This window comes from Babylonia areolata, chromosome 3, assembly GCF_041734735.1.
Source record: "Babylonia areolata isolate BAREFJ2019XMU chromosome 3, ASM4173473v1, whole genome shotgun sequence".
NCBI lineage: Eukaryota > Metazoa > Mollusca > Gastropoda > Neogastropoda > Buccinidae > Babylonia > Babylonia areolata.
This window is the reverse complement of record NC_134878.1, coordinates 32,642,750-32,656,566: the sequence shown is the minus strand read 5'-3', so window position 1 is coordinate 32,656,566 and position 13,817 is coordinate 32,642,750. Positions and strand designations below refer to the sequence as shown.

The following is a 13,817-nucleotide window of genomic DNA, read 5'->3' as shown; positions in this document are numbered from 1 at the left end:
GTTCAATAAATTCTTACTTTGTTCAATAAATTCACTTTTTTCTCCTTCCATCTCCACCACATCTGCTGTAAAGGGAAAAAAAAGGAAGCAGCTACCTGAGCTTTGCATAAACCCAACATACAGGTCCAGCCTTTAGTCATCCTACATTTGTGTAAAACATTAAATCACTGAACACTAAGCAGTGTTTCAAACTATGTTAAGAGGTTGCCTCAAAGATTCGGCCAAAAAGACTGGACAGACAGCTAAATGCTATGCCCTTTCATACAGCCAATGGCTACCTCCTTAAAACATGATCCACACAGATTTTGAGAATGTAAATTTTGAATGTTATAACAAATATGACAACCAAGAAAAAAGGGGAAAAAAGAACAACCAAAATAAGATATATAAATAACTGAACAGGAGGCAATACACATCAGGACCACAGAAAGATATACCCCATCTCATCATGCAAAAACAATTTCTTTTAAATAATAATCAATTTAAAACTTTATCAGGCACCTTCAGTTGAATGACCTTAAGAATTTTGTTCCATGAATTTTATAAAGGAGGAATTTTTTTTTTTTCCAATAAAAACTAAGAATATCCTATCAGCTGTGTGAGCTCTCTTTCTCACACACAGACACACAAAAACACACACACAAACATCCAGGCAAAATGAACAATAACTGAGTCCTAAAGCCTGAAGAGCTTATCAATGTTTAACCAAACTGAAACACCACTGACGCGAATAAAAGCACCGAATTCTTTCTTTGTTTGGCTGCCCCACAGCAGTGGCATCAGCAAATTAATACTCAAAACAAGGTGAAATAAAGAGGACTGAACTGAACCAGTTTCCAACAGATTAGTGTTAACTTAGTAGCAGGGATATTCAGCACCACTTGTAAAACAACACCTAAAGAACAGGAGTTTCATACAGAAGCACGGCATGAATGTTATGCTGCAAACTAATAGAAAATGTTCTTCCTAAAATTATGTTTAAGTGAATGTCATGCTGCAAACTAATCCATATTTCATGTTTGTTTTCTATATCTAAAAAAGAGAAGAAAAAAAAAATGAAACAGTTTGGTATGAGGTGCAAATCTATTCATAAATTGCAACAACAAACAGAAAAAAAGAATTTTTTTGATCCATGGCACCATATGATTCACTTAGCATGACATGTCTGCTCTCCGTGATTTATTGTTACTGATAGATCTTATCTTTTGTTTGTTTTTATTTTTGTTTATCAAAACCAAGCATGCAAAGACCTAAAACTATGTTGATGTCAACGGCAAGACCACTTACCTGCTGATCTGCAAAGGTTCATCCCAACAGCTTAAAACATCATTTCACTGAATTCCTCTCCAATTCAATTTTCAATCTGAAAGCTTATCAGAGAAAATGTGCGTCTATGCATGTGACGTGGCAAAGAAAAAACCCAACAACGTCGAGTTCAGAAAGTTTAACCCACCTTCCACATACTCTCTGAGTTATACAGCAGTGAATAATACATGCCATGCATACAGTAGTGATGGATGTGAAAGGTTTCAAGAATTTGGTGCAGACAAAAGAATAAAATACAATAAAATAAAATAAAAGTATGACATGCAAGTGTAGGCAAAACGCAGTGACAGAGAAGAAGTTTACCATCGACCACAGTACCGCCGGGACTGCTGACAAATACGTTATCGTATTTGTCAAGACTAGCACTGCCAGGCAGTGAAAAATCCGTGGCTGACGGCTGAAAGAACAGTAACAAAAGAACAAGATGGAACAAACAGTGACCCTTTCCCTTCCTCTCAAACTTCATGGCACAAAAGCGAATCTTGCACCCTGTATAAAACTCACATTTTAACAAAGACAAGACAAAGATTTTTGTATATAAAAACAACCTCAAAGTTATAAAACAAAAATTCTAAATGATTTTGATACAGACCTGTATATATAAAAAAAAAGTAAAGATTTCATACAACATATTTAAAACTATTCAGTTCAAATGGACACTGGTCCTGAAACCAATGCTTCAAGTAAAGTTGATCCACGAAAATTCAGATCAGTTTACACTTTGTAATTTTTTGTCCAGCTCTGTTACTTCCACATTCTGCAGTCTATATATATTCATGTAATTTGTTTTTAAGTATATGTACAGCCATCAACAAAGTGGGAATGAATAAAACATAGTCCACTATTCCAAATGAACAATATAACATATCCGCACATATATCCACAAAAGCAAACTTTCAATAATCACATCCATGAAGCTTTTTTTTTGCTTTTTTTTTTTTTTTTTGTAAATGCACACACACAAGCGCACATAAACAAATACAAAGAACTGAATAAATATATATAATAACTTTCAAAGCCTCAATAAAACACACACACACACACACACTCCTAAATTTAAAAAAAAATGAAAAAAATTAAAAAAATCACCTTTCAGTATTTTTCCCACAAATTCTAAAACAGCACAACTGCAATGGCATACAGCGAGGAAAGCCGCCTCGCCACAGACATTTCCCACCCAGCGACCTACCTCCGGACCGGGGGTGATGGGAGCGGCGTCAGTTACCAGAGCAGCACTGTCGTCTGACTGGCTCACCACAGTGGCTGGCACCGTTGATGTGCCAGCTGTGGACGCAGGGAGAAGTGCAGGGGAAGCCAGAGGCGCCGGTGTTGGAAATCCGTCCATTACATCTCTGCAGAATCAACATTATATTGGTGGAAATGACTGGGATTGTTTTGGGTTTTTTTTTTGGTTTTTTTTGGTTTTTGTGTTTTTTGTAACATTTCAAAGCTTGCTTACATCTCTGCAAAAGCAATATTACATGGGTGCAATGGACTGGTCTTTTGTAACACTTTAAAGCATACATACATCCCTGCAATATAATATCGGTGGAAGCGACGGTTTTTTTGTAACACTTCAAAGTTTTGCACCCTAGGTACATTGGGAAACTTAACTGAAGTGTGTTTTTTCATACTGAAACATAGCAAAACAAAATGGAAAAAAGATCTTAAGAAAAAAATTAACCAAAATCCTAATTCAAAAAACTGTGTCATGCAGAAATGCTCCCACCCATGACATTATTCCAAATGTATTCCACTGAAATTGTATTCTATTACTGTTTAATTATCAATGTGCTTGCTGAACAGCCCTGAAATGGCCCCTCTGCAGTCATCTGAGCAAAGCAACATGATTTGAAGTGTGCATGAACACTGCTACCTGTCCAACCACAATCTGCAGGAAGTATTCAACGCACTGTAGCATGCCAAAGATAACAGCAGATATAAGAGCTTCAAGCAATGTTTGTACCAGCATCTTTCCACTTTGTTTGACACAGTGCAATCCTGACTTCTATTACATCTACCACCTCTTCTGCTTAACAAATCTCAAGCATCAGCATGAAGAAAAAAAAACATCATTCAAGACTTGTTATTCTCAAGCATCACCAACAATTTAACATTGTTCAATACTTATTATGTACTTTTCTTTGATCTGTTACCTTATTACAAGATCATACAAATCACAATTTTTTTTGTAACTGTGATTCATAAACACTATCAGCACAAATCAACTTCTTTGACCTGTTACCTTATTACAATACAAAATAAAGCGAAGACACAAACACAGCAATGCATATGTAAACAAAAATAAAACTGTGAATGATAAAAACCATGAGCACAAATCAACTTCTCTGAAGACGAGGCGTGTACAATAACACTCACTTGGTTGGAGATCGTTCAGGACTTGGCTCACTCGAACTGGATGGCACTGGAAACAAGCACATCATCTCGTGTAGGAAATTCAAAATCAAAGAACGAAGTCAACTGGTGAATGAACTGCCATTCAATGGTGTGCAGATCTCTACAATCATTTTCCTCACTTGCACACACATGAATACATATATCCCCTTTATAGATGTACACAAGCACGCTGATTCACCCGCACACACTTGCACACACATACACACACTCTTATTTGTCAAGAAAAGAATTCATGCACATAAATTCACACACACAGAAAGGCATCATTTCACCAACTCCTATGTTTGGATAAACATACTGACAAGGTCAGATTGCTGGGTTTGCTCAGTCCGGTCATACAGCCTAAACCAAGCAGCCAAACCTTGTTAACAAACACATCAATTCACACTCTCTTGCTACTAAAAATAAACATACAGCAACCTACCTGTATTGCTTAGATCATCTGAAGCTGCTTCCAAGGCTTCTACTGGGGTCTGATCTGGAACCAGCTGATAGTCATCCCCTGGTCCAAACACCGCCTGACACACACCAACAACATGACCCTTCACCTGCTGCTGTGTGTAAAATGTACTCAATTTCAAATGAAAATTAACAATGTTTTGTACTCTGCCTATTCCCAATGTAAGACAAATTAATATTTTTAAAAAGTCTCAACTGTTTCGAATGTGTTCAATTTTACACGAAAATAACGTTTCGCACTCTGCCAATTTCAAATAAAACAACATAACATTTTTAAAAGTCTTGTATAATTGAAAAAAAAACCCATACAAGTTTAACTTCACTTGAAAACTACCTCTTTTCTATGAAAGAAAAGAAGACCACAATGCAAGAATGGAGTGGAAAATATATAATCAATTTAAAACGAAACATAATTTTCTTACCCTCTGTTTAATGTTTCTTTATTTTTTCATGAATGTTACATATACTACACTGAATTTTACATGTGTGTGTGTGTGTGTGTGTGTGTGTGTGCGCGTGCGCGTGTGTGTGTGCGTGCACGCACGTGATTGTGTACATGTGTGCGCATGTGTACACGTACTGAGGAGCAAGCTTGTGGATATTTCAACTGTTACAGACATACATTACAGGGCAAGAGTTCCCACCTCTGCATTGGTGATCAGCAGCTCCACCGCACGCGTCTGATGTGGGGTGTCCACAAGCGAAGCCAGTGAGGCCGTTCCCTCTCTGCCAAAGCAGTGACACTGTGTTCACTGTATTGTCTTTTATACATGGGCATGTGATCACATCAGCACCTATATTGTATTGTCTTGTTTTACTCTTCGTCACAACAGATTTCTCTATGTCAAATTTGGGCTGCTCTCCCCAGGAAGAGCGCATCGTTACAGTGCCATGCCACCCTTTCTTCTTCCTGCCCTCAGTTTAAAAATGAAAAACATGAATAATACTCAAATTTACACATACCTCCAACTTCACAAAAACGATCCACTTATAAAATATGTGCATCATTATTTCTAAATGATCTGCAAACAAAATGTTTGCATTATCAGTCTTCATAACTTTCCATAATGTCAACTCACTGCTTACAAAATATTTACATAATCATCTTATTTCAAACTGCCACCCCGACACATACAACACTGCATGCAGCAAAGTTTCCAAACATCAATCTACATGACAAACCAAGTCATAATGACACAGAAAGAATACTCACAATGGCCTCAACAGTGTTGGTCCAAAGACTATACCCAGATTGCTGCAACTCATGTGATTCAAGTCGCTGTGACCTGCTACCCTGAACACAAAAAAATCCACACACACTTTGTCAGCAGTCACCTGGTTTGTTTACAATTGCAACTCACACGAAGAAAAAATCAAATTCAAGTTCCGAACTCTCACAATTCCAGGCAACAAGAAAAAAGTTCCAAAACTGAAATTCAACAAATCGCTTCCTTCCAACCTTCATGAACAAAAAACATTTACAAACACAGCTTTTAAGTCAGAACATTAAGACTTTTGAGTATAAGTACAAGCACACCTGTGTGCCTGAGTGTGTGTGCTAGTGTGTATGTGTGTGTGTGTACTTGTGCATGAATGTCCTATGTCTCACCCATTAATACAAGATTCCAATGTCTCATCCATTCATACAAGATTCCTGTTTTGCATATGACACTTCATTAAACATGCAAGCACAATAAAACAAAAGATAAAAACAAACAATTAGAAAGACAGGTGTACAAACCTGTGAAGGTGATGCATGAGCACAGCACAGGTACGAAAGTTGGAGGTGGGCAGTTTACGAACCAGTGCTGACAGTCGCTCTATCATTCTGTCGCCCACCAGGCACCCAGACATGTTTTCCTGAACAAATCAGCAGCCCATAAATCTGCTGTGTGTGCAAAGATAACTGACTGTATGCACCCCTCCTATTTGCTGTGTGCATGCATGTAAGAGAGAGAAATGTGTGTGTATGTGTTTTTGTCTGCGTGCGAGCGTGCACATGTATGTGTGTGTGTGTGTGTGTGTGTGTGTGTGTGTGTGTGTGTGTGACAGCAAATACCTATGTTTGTAAGAAAGCATGTGCATGTATAAAACTGCCTACACATGTGCCTGTATTAGGTTGTGTTGTTTGTGCCAAACTTCTGTGTGTGAGAAAGTAGGCTGGAGGATTGCATACCTGTGTTTATAAGAAAGTATGCATATGTATACAACTGCCTGCACTAGGTTGTTATATGATCCAAATATGCTCCAAAATTCTGTCTGAAACATCTTTCTTTTTTTTTCTTTTAAACAATGAACAGTCAAACTTCAATCCTGATTAACAAGAGCATGTGCATGCACATCTGTAGACAGCCTTGCCTGTGCCCCCACTCACACATGCACACACATCCACACTGTAAAGTATACAAGCACACAAACAACAAAAGCTGATCACAATCCAACAGTAATAATTATCATAGAAACTGCATGTTTCCAACAATGTTTGTAGTAAATAATTCAATCAAGAAGGCATCACTCCAATCAAATCCATATCTGCTTCACCACATCTGCTTGGCAGATGCCCAACAGCAGCATAACTTAACATGCTAATCAGGCCTTGAGTGCATCCATATATATGTAGAAATGGCATAAGCAGGAATCAAAGCCAGACCCTCAGAAACACTGTATTGGCAGATAACCATTCTGCAATGTGGTGGTGGTGATCATGTTAGCCTCACCCTATAATATAAAGACCTATTCACAGATTTCATTTTACTGAAAAAATTTCGTTAATCAAAAACTCTAAAAAACTATAAAAAAAAAAAAAAAATTTTAAACGCAGAAAAAGAGGAAGGACAGAAAAAAACATGCTGACCTACCTTGGCTAAGTGAATGAAGTCTGAATACAACCTGAAGGAAAGTAATGGTTCCGGCAGCTGCAACACATTATCACATGGAAATCATTATTTCTGCTAGTTTTATCTGCCGATCTTCGGTCAGAGACCCAAGCTCTACACGCTTCATATACACAGTCATTTGCATAACAAGCTGTTTAACTGCATCGAGCTAACAGACAGCTACTTTTCAGCACAAGATTAATTGTTCTGACTTTACCACACCCAGACATCACTCTGTACTTTACTCTTTGTACTCAATCTCCTGTGTTTATATAAGCCAGCAACCTATTGTTCCCCCTGATACTGTCTGAAATAGCATTTATAAACCATCAAAGAGATCTGCACACTCACACACACACACACATTCTGAAAATCCAAATTAACATATCACAACAGTTTTACAACAAATGAAGCACAACTGAAACAGAAACAAAGCAAAAACAAACACCCCCCCCCCCAAAAAAAAACCCAAAAAAACCCATCCTCACCTGCCGCAGGTATAGCTTCAACACATTAGAGATGATGTTTGGGTGAACCTCCTCCAGGTCCACCAGTTCAGGGTTCAGGTCAAAGCGCTGGCACAGACTCTCCACTTTGCTCTTCACCCCAGACACTCGATAAATGCCCTGCAACACAATGCCACCTGCATCATTTGGGGAGCTCTTTGGAACTACGATATTCATATCAAATCATTGTTGCCACTGTCAATTTGCTGCCATGCTGACAAAAGCTGCTCCTGCTGTTAACAGTATATACCCACTACAGTTCAGAACAAAACCTGACTCTCACAAGTGATTCACTAATGGGGGAATTAAAATCCATTGCAGATAGATCACTATGGGGGAAATAAAAAATCAATTTCAGATAAACCCTGTTTCAACTCTAAAGATAGTTAATATCTCTCTGCTGCCTTATCGATAATCTATCTCATGTATATTTACTGTGATTAAAAGTTATGTATTGTAAACAAAATATTCTTTCCAAGAGAACCCAGCAAGCAACTGTATTTGCACCCCCCAAAATCATACACCAGATTATAAGGACAATGTACACACAAGACTGCAGGCAGTTTCCTGTTCTTCTTGTGCTCTTGCTCTCAACCCACATCACCCTTCTGATCCCCTTTCTTTTTTTTTTCTTTTTTTCAAAGCAGAACAGTTCTCACAACATGTCACATCTATTCCTACCTACATCACCTACCAAAATAAAACTGGGGGACATAATCACAATGGAAGTGTTTGGAGTCAAATCCAACATGCCCTACTTTTGGTTTTCTCTCTAAACCTACCCTATCCCTCTTTAACAGGACTTTTTGTTTCTAGGGGCCTGAGGCCTATGGAATATAAATTTGTTCTTGTCCTTGTTCCTCTTTAACACGACTTTTTAGAAGCAGAAACAGAAGAAGAAAGGGTAAAAGCAGAGGAAATACTACTGCTATAGTAAAACATGGAGCCACAGAATAAATTAAAAACAGAAACAATGAAGCTCAGGCAAGCATAAATCAAAGGTAAGAGGCAATGAATGGAAAACACAAAGGTTCTCGCTCAAGGCTGTGTGTCAAAGGCACCGACAGGTTTAGCTCAAGCGTCTGGTCCCTGCTTTTGCCACAAAGAAAACAGCTGTAGAGAGAAAACGGACAGCTTGCTAGCATATGGCATGGTTTCAGTATATTGACAGTTTCAGTACATCAACATAATGTGAAAATCAAAACCACATTTCCCTGAAAATATTTTGAAAATATTCTAAATATTCAATAAAAAAAATTCTGGTATCTAAAACTAGTAAAGCATGTAATGATCACTGTGATCCACACTGGATCCAAACAGGAGAGACAGACACTCATAATGTATCAACCAGCTACATACAAAAACACGGACTGCGTTCATGTTTCACCCACAAGAACCACACTTCCCACAGTGTCTCTTGGATCAATCCAAAATAAAGTGATATTCATTATCATATAGTAAGACACAGGACTGCTGACTGCATGTTCCAGAGAGTGACAAAAAAGCATTGCATTGTTTCTCTCTGAAATAAAGCAAAGCAACATGGTGAAAGCCAGTAAGTAACAAGCAGATAAGCAAGGCAAACAGAATAAGAAGGGTGATTATTTCTCAATCTTATAAATCTGCAGTAGAATACACTTATCACATTTCACCTTCCACAGCTCTGATCTGATCTGATCAAAGTTACAAAGACAGTTTTTCAATGTTTTTGTTAAGACTATCACTTTGCCAGGTATATTAACAAGCTGCACATTGTGTATTTGTATATATGTGTGAGCCAGTCATTGTCAAATGATGAGTCGTTTCATCGTATCACTTCATGTAATATGGTACGTTGTTGCATACTGTGATGTGGCACTCTGTGCTGTGTTGTTACATGTTACATACTGTAGCATCATGGCACAACTGGAGTGGCCTGTCATTCAAAGCTAAGCTACAAAGTGAAACATCTGTCTTTGCCATGCGACACAGTGATGTATCACAAAACAGCCTATAAGGCTTAATTTTAGTTGGAATACCATATGGATATGAAAAAGAGTTAAGACAGTGCCAAAAAAGGAAAAATACCCTATTTCCATACTTTCTTAACTATTTGATTACTTGCTATTAGTTAACTGAAATACTTTGTGTTATGTTCCTGTAAGTTAGCTGCGAATCATTTTCTGTGATTTTCCTGCTAGTTCATTGTTAATTACTTTCAACGATACAATGATTCGGTAACAAACACCTCATATATTATTATCAATTTAACACTGCAATTTCACACAAACGATTAACAGACAGCACACACTGAGAAGAGAGGTGGTGAAAGCACACTGATATACTCAGTGCATGCAAAAACAAAAAAAAAACATATTTGTGTCAAGACACAGCAAATCAACAGGATGTCAAAAAGTGTCAGATCAGTCACAGGCACAACTTGTGCTTCTACAAGAAATTCACTGCATCAATCTTTGAACTTTACAAATCAATTCTGATTGCAGTGTTCTCATTGGTATGCCTTTGAAAAAAAAAACAAAAAAAACCCACCTAAAACAAATAAAAAAGAATAAATTTCAGCTAAACAACAACAACAACAACAAAAACAACAACAAAAAACACATACTCTCTGACTTAACCTTGGGCCCAAGAAGGATGATCACATTTTAATAATATCATTATCCTTAACTTGGCATCAACAACCATGGACAAAAGAAGAGAGAATAAACAATCAATCAATCGATCAATGAGCACAGCAAGCACACCCTCTCACCTGAGAGCCATAAGGACCTGACTGTATACACAACATAGTCAGGCATAAACAGCATGCAGCATTCACTTTCTTTCTTTTTTCTTTTTTAGTTCTTTGGTGTGTGTGTGTGTTTATTTTTGTTTTGTTTTTGTTTATTGTTTGTTCTTTTGTTGTTTTCAACAAAGCGCTTTTAAAATGTTAGTACAAGAGCTACCCTACCTCTCAGGAATTTTTAACTTTCACTGCAGTGATAACTACTTTCACAGCAGACGGTTCTAATGCTGCAGTAGGAATTTAACCAACACCTTTCCACAGGCATCTGTAGCAGGAACTGCTGCTTCAACCAATGGTTCTATTGTAGCAGTATTTATGTAACTAATATCTATCCATGGGCAATCTTTTACCTTTCAAACGGAAACAATAACTTTTACAATAATAAATGAGGAGAAAGAATTCGGTTTAATGTCCTGTCACACATTACAGTGACTGTCAACATTCAGTTTAAAGTAATCATTTTCCCATTTGAGTGCTGTCATTTAAAAATCAATAATAAAAGTTAGAAGAGAAGAGAGAGTGGAGGGAGAAGAGGAGGGAATGAGGGGAGAGTTGCTCGTGAGCTTGGGGGAAAAGGGAGGGGAGCAAACAGGACAGGTGGAGGGTTAAATCAAAGATGAACATTTGAAATAAACAGAGGTATACTCAAAGAAAATTACTTTTAAAAAAGGGAAGTCATTAATTCAGCAAGAGAAACAACAGACAGCAAATGTCTTTCATGTACGTTATAGCTTAAACATGTGCTTTTTACAATGTCAGCGTATCAACCACCTTGTTCCAAGTTTGCATCATCTTATGTAGCAATGAAGGCAGGGAATAGTTTATTTCTGACAATGGAGCATGTGTCTGCGAGGATACTGTTTGTTGATCTAAGATGAGTAAGCACAAAAAGACATTCTCTCAATCTTAACAAGAACCAGTATTTACAAATTAATAATCAACTCAAGTTAACTGGAGATGAGGGTCTCAATCATATATGAGAAGCAAACTTTTTTTTTCTCTCTCTCTTTTTTTTTTTTTTTTTTTTTTTTTTTTATGTGTATAGCTTTTTCAATACTTTTAACATGAAACTTGTGACATATTCTTCCTTGATGTCAACAAACAAGACTTTAAAAAAACAAGCATGTGTGGAAAAAAAGTGAAGCCTTACAACAAAATACATACAAAAATACACTTGATATGCGTCATAGCAATACAGTAAATAAAGCACACAAAAATATTAAAAACAAAATATAATCAACATACATAACACAACAGTCATGCAATACATTTTGTCTGGAGTAATTGATGCAGCACTTCTCACTTTAAATACATTTAGCAAAATAATAAAATAAAAAACAAACACGCTTCTAGAATCTAATCATAGACAATAAACGTAAGCAAAGCAGTAACACATGCTCTGAATCCAGTGGGATACAGACTAAAATAAATAAAAATAACATCTTTTTTTTTTTTTAAAGAGACAAAGAAAAGGAGAGTGATGGCAAAGATTCAAACCTTAATCATGACACCTCGTCGCTCGATCTCGGCCAGGCATTTGGTGACGATGGGTGGCACCTGAGATTTATAGTGTTCCACCTGTTCCTGAAAGTCCACCCCAAACATGGTGTTTCGTCGACCCTGCTGGTTCTGAAAAACACCCAGTCAAGTGCAACACTGTCACTACAAACTAAAAAAAAATTTAAGTGCAAAGCTGTCACCACAAACTTGAAAGATCATGTAATTTCTAAGCATGAGGTAGGTGTTGCTGTTATGACATGCCAGCATATAAAGGTTCTTTTTTGTTGCTTGTTTTTGTTTTTTTTATATTATATGGTTTACTGAAATCTTTAGAAAACAATCCAGATGCTCATTTTCTCATTTTTCTCACAGATCCAATACATGTATACATTCACATCACAAGCAGGTATACATGATGCACATGTATGTGTGTGACCAGTGCCAAGGGTTTCTTTACAACCATGAATGAAAAAACAAGTAAATATATCAAAACACAAAAAAGAGCCACACAAATAACTAAGTAAATGAATAAACAAACAAGCAAATGCGTTAGGTGGCCTGTCAGTTGCTACCACCTTTTTCAAGAAAAGGTCTATTTTTTTGTTTTGTTTCAGTATTTGTTTCAACTGTATCCGTTTATCATACTGTTCTGTGTTATACATTAAAAAAAAAAAATCAATAAATAAAACTGTTCTACTGTGTATAAAATATGCTGATACATTAAAAAAAATAAATAAACAAAATGAAAAACAAACAAACAACACATTAACATTACCATGATGCCGGGCAGCTCCAAGCTGTCTTCTCCCACAGTCATTGTTCTCTTCATGTGACTTCTTTTCTGGTGAGCTGGAAAATTAATAGACAACCTAAATTCATCCTGATTTGTTAGCAAATTCATGACAACTGTCACAAGCAGTATAAACAACTTCACATATAAAAACCACAAATTATGACCAGATAAATGGTTTGTTCAGCAAATTTATGAAACAAATCACAAAGATATTCATCAACATGGAACACATTGAAGCACAAATTATGACCAAATAAAACAGATCATGCATCAACAAACACCAAATAACATAAAGTCATTTCCTTGCACTGGCATCTGCCCACTTACAGTTTTGATTTAACAAATGGGAAGCTGGAATTAGGTGTTAAAACTCAACATCTGAATGGTCTGTGGCCCAGCTCAAGCGTTTGTCACCAGCCAAACCCTCTCCTTCCGCTCTGTGTCTGTATGTAGTAGTCTTCAGTTTAACGTCTTCCACTGTAAGTGATATTAGCCGGGGGGGGCAGGGGGGGTGGGTGGGGGGGATGTGGTTTTTGGGGGGCGTGGTGGTGGGAACAGTATTGGGCAGAGGGTGAAGGGTGTGTGTGCACATGTGTGTGTGTGTGGTGGGGAAAGATACAAAGCACTGGAAAAAAAATAAAAGGGAAACATAGGCACAATAGAAGGAAACGCTAACATCAAACAACAAATGTCCTATTGGACTATGCAGCAAACCTTCTCCAAGTGCAGATAACATCTTGAAATTGTCAAAAATACATTCACAAGAATTTTCTGAGAAGTTTGGTAAAAAATGATATTAGACTGACATTCAAAGAGTATGTGTTTGCTAGAAATAGATTCTCCACATTTGCATTTAACATCTTTGCTGAACTTTGTTATAAAAGCGTTCAGCTTTATCCTGTGTGATAATGCCTGAATGTGCCTAAATCTGATTAAATTACTTAATGTATTTGATTGATTGATTGATAGATTCCGGTTGTTGAATATTATTTATACTTTTAATTGGAAGCTTGCCATTTTGCTGGTATATTTCCCTGATGCTGCTCCACGATGCTTGTTTTAGTAAGCAGTACCCCTCTTGTACAGACAAAGGTACATAAAGTTCTGTGGTTCCCTGTTGGTGTTTTGCACCTTTTCTTGCAGCCCTGTCAGCC

At 37.1% G+C, this 13,817-nt stretch overlaps 1 protein-coding gene across 3 annotated transcripts in view; it reads right to left on the bottom strand.

Moving 5' to 3' along the window:
* The window catches only part of LOC143279954 (uncharacterized), a 56,303-nt gene that overhangs the window by 20,491 nt on the left and 21,995 nt on the right, over positions 1-13,817 (bottom strand). For all 3 annotated transcript variants that reach the window (XM_076584326.1, XM_076584328.1, XM_076584327.1), the window contains exons 17-27: positions 12,646-12,719; positions 11,868-11,999; positions 7,568-7,705; positions 7,062-7,118; positions 5,945-6,063; positions 5,417-5,497; positions 4,848-4,929; positions 4,169-4,262; positions 3,706-3,751; positions 2,516-2,678; positions 1,630-1,723 (exon numbers count right to left, since the gene is read on the bottom strand). In XM_076584326.1, coding sequence (XP_076440441.1) covers positions 1,630-1,723; positions 2,516-2,678; positions 3,706-3,751; positions 4,169-4,262; positions 4,848-4,929; positions 5,417-5,497; positions 5,945-6,063; positions 7,062-7,118; positions 7,568-7,705; positions 11,868-11,999; positions 12,646-12,719 — 1,080 coding nt within the window. The remainder of the gene's footprint in view (positions 1-1,629; positions 1,724-2,515; positions 2,679-3,705; positions 3,752-4,168; positions 4,263-4,847; positions 4,930-5,416; positions 5,498-5,944; positions 6,064-7,061; positions 7,119-7,567; positions 7,706-11,867; positions 12,000-12,645; positions 12,720-13,817) is intronic.